This window comes from Vanacampus margaritifer, chromosome 8 (genome assembly GCF_051991255.1).
Source record: "Vanacampus margaritifer isolate UIUO_Vmar chromosome 8, RoL_Vmar_1.0, whole genome shotgun sequence".
Classification (NCBI taxonomy): Eukaryota; Metazoa; Chordata; class Actinopteri; order Syngnathiformes; family Syngnathidae; genus Vanacampus; species Vanacampus margaritifer.
The window spans coordinates 13,508,910-13,520,238 of NC_135439.1; the positions used below are offsets into that span (position 1 = coordinate 13,508,910).

Consider the following 11,329-nt stretch of genomic DNA (forward strand, 5'->3'; position numbering starts at 1 on the left):
GTTTGAGGAGTTTATTTTCACTTGCAATGGAACTACTCCCCCCCCAGCACTGTCATCTTTTGCACCATAATCCTCTGACATTTGGACTATTTTTGCAATCTATTTTGTTTGCGGTTCAACCTTAGGGGAAGTCTGCCACTCCAGTTTAGACTTTGTTCTAAAAGGGGATTTCTCCCTTTAAAAATGGTGCATAAAGAAATATTCCAGCTAAACATTTCTTTTTGTAACCCCTTCTTCCCAAATAGCAACAAGAGCAGGACCCCACCAATCTGTACATCTCCAATTTGCCGGTGTCCATGGACGAGCAGGAGTTGGAGAGCATGCTCAAGTCCTTTGGGCAGGTCATTTCTACACGCATTCTGCGAGACGCCAATGGGACCAGCCGCGGTGTGGGTTTCGCCAGGTCAGACTCCGGCAATTCAAATAATAGAGAGAAAATGCATAAGAGTATGTTTTTATATGTATTTATTCTTATTCCAGGATGGAGTCCACAGAGAAGTGTGAGGCCATAATTCAACATTTCAATGGCAAATTCATTAAGACTCTACCTGGAGTGCCGGGTGAGGGCAATTATTACTTTTTGTTTCTATGCGATCTTGATATTGTTTTTGTTGGTGCCAGTGTTCACCTGTTCGCTCTTTTGCTTTTCCCAGTGCCCACAGAGCCCTTATTATGTAAGTTTGCAGATGGCGGTCAGAAAAAGAGGCAGAACCAGGGAAAGTACCTCCCCAACGGAAGGCCCTGGGCCAGAGACGGAGAGACTGTAAGCAACGCTTACATTTGAACTTTGCTCTAAACTAGTAAAGTTTTGAGCTGAATGCCGTGCTGTTTGCATGACCTCACTGGTTTTGAATCCCACATTGTTTTCCCAGGGAGGAATGACGCTTGCGTATGACCCCACAGCATTACAAAATGGGTGAGTGGTATGCAGGGCCTGAGTGAAAACAGCCCCAACCTCCATGCAAATAAGAGCAGCGCCTCAACTCTGCTGCAACGCTGCCCCCTGCTTGGGTGTTGAGGTTATGCTTTTTGCTTCAGTGGTTTGTGTACAACTTTTAAATATATGGCATCATAATTGGATTTTAAAGACCCTATAAGTGAATTTGGAGATTTGTTTCTAAATACATTACACATGTTTGAAGATGAGTGCTGAAAACATGTGCAAATAACTATGTAGTGCTGAATTGTGGCGATATAGCATTACACTATTTCAGTTTTCCTGATTTTTGTAGCGTAGCGAACACGGTGCTAAGTAACACAACTTGGCGTCCAGCATGAGTCCCCCTCACCAACTATATAACAACTTGAGCGCCTTGTTGGCTTTATTGGTTAGCCAGCGCAATTGTGAGTTACTAATACGGTACTACACCCAAGCTTGTTCGCTCATGAAGTGTAAGAAATATACTAAACATTAGCATTAATTTTTCAGCTTAAGAAATCACAAGTGGAGACAAAAGCTTGATATTCACAATTTTGAAGCCTAATTTGACATACTTGGTGTTTTTTTGTTTGGTTTTAATCATTCAAATTTTACATTTAAAGTAGCACAAAGGAACTTTTCAACCTTAATAAAATATTTTCATAACTCTTCTGATGGAAAACCGACTTAAAACTAGTTGAATGGTACCTTTGCCATGGCCTGAGGGCGTCGGTATCATTTTTACTGACACTAGCCAACTTTGAGGAGGATGGTAGGAACACTGTCACACAAAAAACTACAAATGCACTCTGACTGCTTTATGGCATACGTCACGTCCCCCACGTCGCGAGCTAAAAAATGATGCAATGCGTTTGTCCTCATGAGAAACGGGGTCTTCCTTCAGGCATAATGTTACCGAAGACTTTTGTCTATATGGCGGCGCTATAATCAACGTAAACTGAAAGTTCCTCAGTGTTGCTTTTAAGACTTGTTAAGACAAGAAGAAAAAAAAAAGGTGAAAATGTTTTTGGAAAATCAGATGGTGAATATTTTTTGTAATATTTTATTTCATAACTCAATTATTTTTAAAAAGTAACATACAAATATGATTCAATAGATCATATCCGGTTGTAATTTGTTGTGCTAATATCATTTATTCTCTACGGAGGATATGTGGGATCAATTCTAAATCCAGATATTACAATGCTACATAATGTACACTTACTTATTTTTCAGCTTATGTTGAACTTAAAGCCTTGGTGGAGGTCTCCATTATCTGTGCCTTTTTCAATGCGGATGAAACCATACTGTATAAGCGGATGCGGTTCATGTTTTGGTCTCATTCTGTTTGACAGCTTCTACTCGTCGCCATACAGTCTAGCTCCAAACCGGATGATCGCCCAGACGTCCCTCTCACCTTACATGCATTCTCCCGTCTCATCCTACCAGGTGGGGTATTTTACTCAAACGTCAACCTTTCAACTCCATTTCATTCACAAATATTGAGTACACAGACTCAATGACTCTCATTCTTCCCTCTTGTAAAGGTGCACAGCCCGTCCTGGATGCACCACCAGTCATACCTCATGCAGCCAGCTGTGAGTAGCCTTTTTTATTTTTTTACATCCCTGTCATTTTCAGCTCCTCATTGCCATGTGTAGTAGGTCTTGCTAGTCAACAGTGTCTGATTGCATGCACAGGGTACAGTTCTTACCCCAGCAATGGATCACGCAATGTCCATCCAGCCCACGTCTATGATGGGACCTCTCGCCCAGCAGCTAAGCCACCTGTCCCTGGGCAGCACGGGCACAGTGAGTACGCACGCGCTCTTATTGGACTTCTTTTGGGTGGTATACATAAGTAGTTCTCAAATTTTGGGGACAACCAAACACAACTAGCATATTTAACTTCAAACGTCATAGGGCAATTTAAAAAGAAAAGAAAAGGAAAAATGTTTCCTATTTTTGGCAAATCAAACTATAATGTTGGTATGTTACCATAACAAAATCATATTTTTTTGGGGAAAAAGTTATAAGTATGAAGTCATAGTTATTCAAGGAAAAAAAAGTATACTTTTTACAGGAGCAAAGTCCATCCACCAGTGTGAGTAGCACTGGAGGCAATGTGTGTAAAGTGCCTTGCCCAAGGACACAACGACACATGACTTAGGAAGAGCGGGGATCGAACAGCCGACCTTCTGGTTACGGAACGGCCGTCTCTACACCCTGAGCCACGGCCTCCACAGTATAACAAAATAATGTTTTTGTATTATATTAAAGTCATGGATTTAGCAGTGGAAGAAAGTCATATTTGAACAATTGTATTTCAAAAGTAAATGGTTCTTATAATATTAGCATTTTATTCTGAAAATTTTTTTATTTGTTTGATACCTCTTTTTTCAGACCGATACAAGTACTCAACTCTTGAGTAGTCACCGATACTAAGTATCAATAGCACTAGTACTTTTGATATATATAATTTCCCCCCAAAAAACTATGACAGCTTATTTTAAATAAAGACCTTCATATCCCAATATAGTGTTTTTCCTTAAAATCGGATGAAATTATTGGCAAATTTCAAATTCTTCGAGTTTCTACTTCCTGATCGTAAAACAGCCAGCACATGTACTGATACCTCGAAAAAAAGTATCGACATGAAACCGAGTAATTGCCCATCCTTAACTCATTCACCCCCAGTCATTTTCACTGAAGCAACCCCCTTTGCTCCCGGCTGTTTTACTGGATTTTGACCCACAGAAGATTGTGTTCTATTGCTATAAAACATGGAACCAACCAAAAGAAAGATTAGAGTCTCTTCTTTCATCAGGAAAAAAGTATATTTCTATCTATTTCCGTTTTGCAGCAATTAGCATTAGAATATAGCTAAGTTTTATCATTATTCACAAATCTGTTGAAAACACTAGGGAAAAGAGCTTGTTGCAACATGGCCCTGGTTGATCTCTTATACTCTGCTGCCAACCCCTGGCCGTTTTTTGTAATAACTACCATTGCTTTAGCGTCCTCTTCAGGTCAGAGCTGCATCAAAGCCTTCTGTATGCTCTAGCATAAAACAAAAACAAATACGTTTTTGGGACCATGGCAGCATTTTAAAAAAAAAAGAAGAAGAAAATAACATTTTTTTACGTTTTGGGGAGCAAATGAGTTAAAAAGAGCACATTTTTTGGAGGGGGAAAGGGACTTATTTATTCAAATTATATTACAGTTTTACAGTTTGAGATTTTGTAAAATCCTCCAAATGTAATAATTCCTTTAAAGTACTAATATAATATGTGTCCTCTCATCTTCTCCACACAGTATATTCCGGCCAACACAACTATGCAGGGAACTTACATCCCCCAGTACAACCCAGTGCCTCCCTCCAATGTCCCAGTAGAGGTATGTACTGTATACTCTCTCTCTCTCTCTATATATATATATATATATATATATATATATGTGTGTGTGTGAGTGAAGAAAAGGTATGTTTGTGCACGCTGTATAAATGTCTCATGGTATAAAATGGTACAAAATGAATCAATCACTATTTAATATTTTCCAAAGGGAAGAAAATGCAAATTGAATGATTGTTACTGGTTTGATTTATGTCCTGATACATCCGCAAGATGGGGATTATTAAGGTAGGTAATTTTGTGCATTCATAAGAGTTGTTGTGTTTCGGTGCAATTCCAAACACATTTAGACTACATTGTAGCTCTGATGTTTTGCACAATTGCTTTCATTAGGCATAATGTTCTGTATATCGTCCCACTCAAGGTTTCGGTGTTTCTCACTTAGTCCCATTACAAGTCCATTTTCAACACATTTCTCAAATGGATGAAAAGAAAACAAGACTTTAGATATAGAGCCAACATTAACAGCTGAATGAAAGCATCCTGACAGAGTTCTCTGCATGAGACCGTCTGTGCCTGCGGGGCGTCGTCACTGATCTAATTCAGTGTAAATGCTGGTGGGGACCTGCGGATTGAGCAGTGCTGTCAGCAGGGGGAAAAGGGGGCAACATTTATGAATGGGGAGCGGCTTGAGGGTAGCGAGGCGTGAAAATGGAGGGTGTGAAATGAAGCGGGAATCAGAAACATCAATAAACAACAAACTCTGCTTTTGAAGAGGCAAGTAGACTGCTTATGAAATAATTAGTCATATGTTTTTCAGGAAAACGGTGGTCAACAGCAACAGGTTGCTATGGAAACTCCCACAGAACACACAAACTACTCGTACCAGCACACCAAGTGACGCTAAGGTACGAATGTACAATATTATAACACGATTAAGAATATGCCTTGATCAATACTTGTTTATTTTTTAATTACATCACTTTCCTGTGCGGATTTTTCCAGCTCTTTGAGGGTGGGGCTTAGGCCATGTGATGAATCCAACCAATCAGGGTTCAGCTAAACGAGAACTCTGCTCCATACCGTCACCAAGCATCCGAACTTGAACATGGATGACAAAAGGAACGAGTGTACGTGTGCAAGAGAGTGAAAAAATGTGTGTGTGTTTCTTTGTTCGTTTGTTTTTTCTTCCATTTTAAAGAAACAAGACAACACTTCCGTCATTGAACGTTTCTGCTCTCAAGTTGAACTACCAAAGGAGGTAATCTTCTCCAGAGAAGATCTGATCTATTTTGAAAACTGAAACAAGGAACACGACAAGATGTTGGAGGGAAAAAAAATTAGTGAGGAGAGGGAAAAAAACAGAGCGTTATTTTTATGCACGTAATATAACAAATTCTTATTTTTAAAAATTGCATTCTGGATGTTTCAGAGTGTTTCAAGGAAAAGAGTTCAAACACAATGTGTCTTTTTTTTTTTTGTCGAATATGCAAACTTTATTTCCTGATGTCTGTTGTTTGACATTCTATTTGCAGCAGTGGTGTAACAGTTTGTACAGGTTCCAAAAACAAAACAAAAAATACCCCAAAACAAACAAAAAGACTTTTGCTGGATGTCAAGTCATTGCAACCGTGGGATGCAAACCGTTTAAAGCTACTTCTTCCTCCAACTGCTGCAGAGATTTCTATTCATGCACAAATGATAGAAACACTTATTTATACTTTTTAGTCCATTTTTAAAGCATGGGTGAACAAAAGACAATCAATTATTTCTATTTATATTTGACTTTTTTTTCCTCCAGAATTTTTAGACCATTTAAACCTTAATACAAAAGACGTTATTTAATTGTGGGGGTCTCTAAAGACTACAAAGAAGCCACAGAGTGATAAGCTGACATTTTTGGGGAACTGTAATGACCCTTTTCAGAGCCACGCCACGCCGGTCTCTACCCTTCTGCTCACGAATGGAATAAGATGTAAACAAATGAATAGTGTACTATTAAGTCAGATGAGTAATGTTTTATTATTTATGATTGTAGTAATCTTAGTGCTGCAGTTTCTCAGCTCCTTGTGTCAAATGTATTACTAATTCTCTTAAAGGACACAAATTTAAACAGATGCTGTCTGTCTGTCTGGTTAAAATACCCCAAGCATCAATTCATCTGCAATTATAGCACACTTGGGACCAAATCTAGGGGTGACCAGATTAAAAAACAAAAACAGGATGCTACAATTTTGCGGAAAATCAAATATATAATACTCACAAGGAGCTTTTTATAACAAATTTCATCGCTAGTAAATCTGGTGACAAAGTGGCTGCGTTATTGGTTTCGCTAATGCTAAATGCTAACTTGTTTGACAGTTCAACAGCGCTAAACATTGCACTCAGTATGATCCAACTTTTTTTTGCTCGGTCCCAGCAGCTATGAGAAGCTGGCTGTGTTGTTTATCTCGCGCCGGTCCTGCATTGTAGGATTGGAAATGTGCTGTCAGAATAGCTTGCGTTGGGTCTGACAAGCAATCGTAGCATTAGCAGTAGGACTACATTTTCCATGATTCTTAGACACGAAAACAGGGAGTAACTGTAGTTCCGGTATGACAAAAAAAACTGTTAGCGATTAGATGTAGTTACATTAGTTGTATAATCCCTATGGCAACTGTGAGATTAACATTCACATGGCCCAAACACATGGCTTGTTGACTGGACTTTAAATAAAAACAAAAAACGGGACACTAGGACTTGACCTGCGTAAAGGCGGGACAAAACGATTGGAGCTGGCGAAATCCACTAAGGTCAACCTCGAAGTGTAACCAAACAGTCATAAATTATAGTTTTTCAATGTTTCCGCTTTAAGCTAACAAGTAGCCAAATTGTGTGGCATAATCAAGTTTAGCCCAACAGAGGGTCCCAACTTCAGCGATTAATTATGTACTAAAAGCAGCTGATGATTTGCTAGCGGACTTGCTTGCTAACCAGGCCAAGGGCTAACAACACAGGTTTTTCCATCTCTATTTTTGGCCAATATTTGCCCATTTGACAACAGTGCCGTAGATATTAAGTAGAAACATTAATCATGCATTATGCCTTATGTATCACACTTTGCCTTTTATTAATTTATTTACATCGTATTCCATTACAAATTTGTGTATCTGAAGATAATCCCAGGAAGAGACGGTGTGACATCACGGTCAAAAGGGTCTGTTTTTTTGGGCACAGGACAAGGATTCTACACCGTTTGTGGTGATTTCATGGGTTTGAATGTGATCCGTGTTCTGCGTCGAGGGTGCACACGGGCTGTAGATCAGCATGACACCTGTTCACGCTCCTCACGGCCATGCTGAGAAGTGGTTTTAAGCGGTTTTGTTGAAGCAAATCTTCAAGCATCATTCAATTGGTCCTCTTGTCGTGAGGAGAAGGACGTGCGTGCTTCAGTGAAATGACCGCAGTTGATACATTGAGATATAACATGAGGGAATTCTAATGGAAGACTTTCAGAGTGATTGGTTGCAAAGGGAGCTGTAGGTCTTTTCTCAATGCTGCTGTTGTCGCCTGATTTTGAGTCATTGATTAGTTTGTTGTTGTTGTTGTTGTTTGTAGAAAGTTTTTCCTTTTAACTGTCACTTGAAAACCTTTTGAGCTAACTTGCCTTATTTTTTGATTATCTTAGAAGTAGATGACATTCTAGTTGTAAAGAGATCACATTAGATTAGTTTGTAGGAGTTAGTTTTGCCGTTTTCTTGCTCAACATCGCGTTTTCTCGTTTTGATTCACAAGAATCTGTTTCTTTTTGTACCGATGTTGTGCTTTGAGCCTTTTTGTAAAAAAGAAAAAAGAAAAACAAGCCTTTGCAAGTGGACAGCTCAACCAAACTCGAACTTTGTTTGCTCACTCGAAACATTCATACTGACGCTGCATCAGTGTCGTAGCTCAACAAGAGGCTTTGACCATACTACAAGCCGTTGTATCCACACAAGCTTTCATTTATGCACACATTACCAACTGTAAACATCTTGGCTTCACAAAGATTGATCACTAGAGCGTGAGTGCCACTAGAGAATATTCATGCCCCTTTTCCACTGCCCAGTACCGCATAGGCTTGGTTTGACATGCCTCAGGGTGGGGTGGTTTCCACCTCAAAATAGTACACTTAAAATGAAAAAAAAATAAAAATAATATATAATAATACAACAGGGGTCTACAACCTGTGGCTCTGGAGCCACATGGGTCTATTTAGTCCCTCTCTTGTAGCTCTGTGGATCTCTAAAGAAATTATTTTATTTTATTTATTTGTTTTTTTTTCAGATAAAATATTCTTCAAATAAATGAATAATTACATTTTTTAAAAAATGAATAATTAAATTTTAAAAAAAATGAATAATTAAATTTTAAAAAATGAATAATTAAAATTTAAAAAATGAATAATTAAATTTTAAAAAATGTTGTAAAATGAGACGAAAAGTAAAAATACCTAAAAGTGTCCAAAAAGTGACTGTAAAATGTCTAAAAAGGAAGCAGAAAACTACCATAAAATGTCCATAAAATATAGTAGGAAAAAATGTCTAAAAAGGGAGAAGAGAGGCAGAAAATTACCACATGTCCATAAAATTGCCCAAAATGACAGAAAATTAACAGAAAGGCCAAAAAAAAAGTCTAAAAATATTTGAAAAATTAAGTATGAAAAATTACAACAAAAATCCAATAACAAGGCAAAAAGTAGAATAAAATAAACCTCAGTATTGGATGCTGCATATTTTTGTGCTATGGTGGTGCAGCTCTAATGAGCTCTTGGGCCCTCAATACATTAGACTAACACCAACACACTGTGTCCATCATCACAATCTTCAAATGTTTTGCGGCTCCAGGCACATTTTTAGTCATTTATTTAACAGGAAAGGTTGTTGACCCCTGAGTTAGAACAACACACGCTAATCGAGTAACCACGAAGCACAAGGCTCTCTTATTTACTTCACAGCATGAGGCTGAAGGTGAGACTGAGGGAACCAATCGCAGCAGCAAATTGAAGCCTGTGGAGCATCAAATATATTACTGCCACAACAGGGAAAGCTCATGTTAGTATGCGTAGAAAACCTGGCTTTTCTCCATGATGTATGGAATGTACAGTATGTATGTGGATTTTATGTAAACACCACCACCTGAGTGTAAGAGAATTCCGTCACACCTGACACTTGCTTCTCCCTGCCATCCTGGTGCTGGCATTGTCACACATCTACTGTAGTTATCTTATCACAGCATGCTAGCTAATGGAAAAGGGTCATGAATATCTTCGATTAGTGAGTGATACAAAGTCAAATCCTAATTTGATCAAAGCCTTAATGTTCTTTTGTTGTGTGAACTGCCTAAAAATTCCAAGGGATTGTCACTACACATGACAGCAACCAACTTGTTGGAAAGCCATTGAGGAATTTTTTTTTTTTTTAGCCGGAGCTAAGCTGTTCATAAATGTTTGGCGCCAGCAAAAAACAAAACAAAACGCTGACTTAAAAAAAAATGTTTTGTGTGCTATTATGTTCATTTGTGCAACCAAAGATGTAGTTACCCACACATTCACGTTCATATTTTGCTCTCAACAAGATGTGTGATGCGAGCCGGACAAAACTGCTTTTAATCGATAGTGAATGACTCAGAAGGACGATGGCGTTTTTCGTGCACTCAAAATCCAAGGTGGTTTTGTTTCCACTTGGAAAGTAAATAGGAAGCAGGATGCTTATATTCAGCATACGAGAGAAGGCTGCAGTGCATATAAATTTGCTCTAATGAAACTTAGTGGGCTTAGCAGGCTTCCAGGAGGAGCACCTTGTGCAACCTGAGAGAGCACATTTTGTACAGTCTTTTTTTTGGGGGGGGGTCACTTTTTCTTGACACCATTTTTTCTTTGTGTGAGTATGTTTTCATGACTTATTTTTTGTTTTATAAACTGATCACACAGGAGCTAGCAAGTCTTCTGCATCAATCGCGCCATGAAGGAATATGTCGTGGAAAATGTTTATATGAGAGAAATGGAATATTCATTGTGTTAGCCATCACTTTGAACACACACACACACACAAAAAGGATTTTGGAACTATGAAATGACTACTTTGTTACAATGCAGTGTTTATTTATTTGATCGTTTTCTACCAAATTATAAGCAAACCTAAGGTTACAGTTTATTTATGATGCTGGAAAAGGAATCTGCATCATGACAAGTTACTTTTGAATTGTAGTATGTCATACTCTATTCTGATGAATGGTCCACATTTTCTCTCCATGCACTTATTTGTACTTACACCAATTTGATAAAAGTCATCCTTAAAGAGATTGATGACTTATTTCATAGCTTCAAAATGTTTTGCTGCTAAAACAGGAATTCTCAACGGGTTGAGGGTTGTCGCCCTGTCTGCATTTTCTAAATCTTTAGTTTTGGTGTTGCGTCGAAGAATCTTATCATTGCTATAATTGCCGGTATACATATTAAAATGTAGTCATGGAAACTAAATAAATGAATCCGAGGTTTTGAAAATGCACTGGTTGCCTCCCGCCTCCTGCTTGTGAACAGTTTTCTTATTTATACAAGAACTCATTTTGTACAGTTTTGTTAGAGGAAAGAGCTTTTGATATTTGGTTATTTTGCAAAGCCACTTGGCTACTGTTGTCTTCCTGTGCCAGAGTTTCTAAAATCGTCTGTAACTTGTCACTTTTTTTTTTTTTTTTAAGAATTGATTTTAAGAAAAGATTTTCCTTCTGTCTTGGTTTTGTCTTTTATTTGAAAATGTCTGTTGTACTTTTTCTTTTTTAATAAAAAGCTTTGTTCCAATGATTCGAGTTATTGTGGATTATCTATCTGTAGAGAAGGGCCATTTTGTCAATTTAGCATACTAGTGTTAATTTCGTCAATGAAAACGAAACAAAAATCATTTTCTCAACACATTTTTCACCGGACTAAAACTAGACTAAAACCCTCATTAATAAACAATTAACATACAGATATAGACAAAAATGACATGATTTTGTAAAATCTTGTGTCTGCTAATCTGTCACTGTCACACTGTCATGTGACACAT

The 11,329-nt window shown here is 38.0% G+C and overlaps 1 protein-coding gene across 1 annotated transcript in view; it reads left to right on the plus strand.

Annotated features, from left to right (window-relative positions):
- LOC144056725 (RNA-binding motif, single-stranded-interacting protein 2-like) overlaps positions 1-11,082 on the plus strand; it is a 37,180-nt gene extending 26,098 nt beyond the window's left edge. Inside the window, exons 5-14 of the mRNA XM_077573746.1 lie at positions 246-403; positions 481-560; positions 654-763; positions 873-916; positions 2,275-2,368; positions 2,467-2,517; positions 2,620-2,730; positions 4,234-4,314; positions 5,089-5,176; positions 5,274-11,082. Of these exons, the coding sequence (XP_077429872.1) occupies positions 246-403; positions 481-560; positions 654-763; positions 873-916; positions 2,275-2,368; positions 2,467-2,517; positions 2,620-2,730; positions 4,234-4,314; positions 5,089-5,169 (810 nt within the window). The 3' untranslated portion in view covers positions 5,170-5,176; positions 5,274-11,082. The remainder of the gene's footprint in view (positions 1-245; positions 404-480; positions 561-653; positions 764-872; positions 917-2,274; positions 2,369-2,466; positions 2,518-2,619; positions 2,731-4,233; positions 4,315-5,088; positions 5,177-5,273) is intronic.
- The last annotated feature ends 247 nt before the right edge of the window (positions 11,083-11,329 follow it).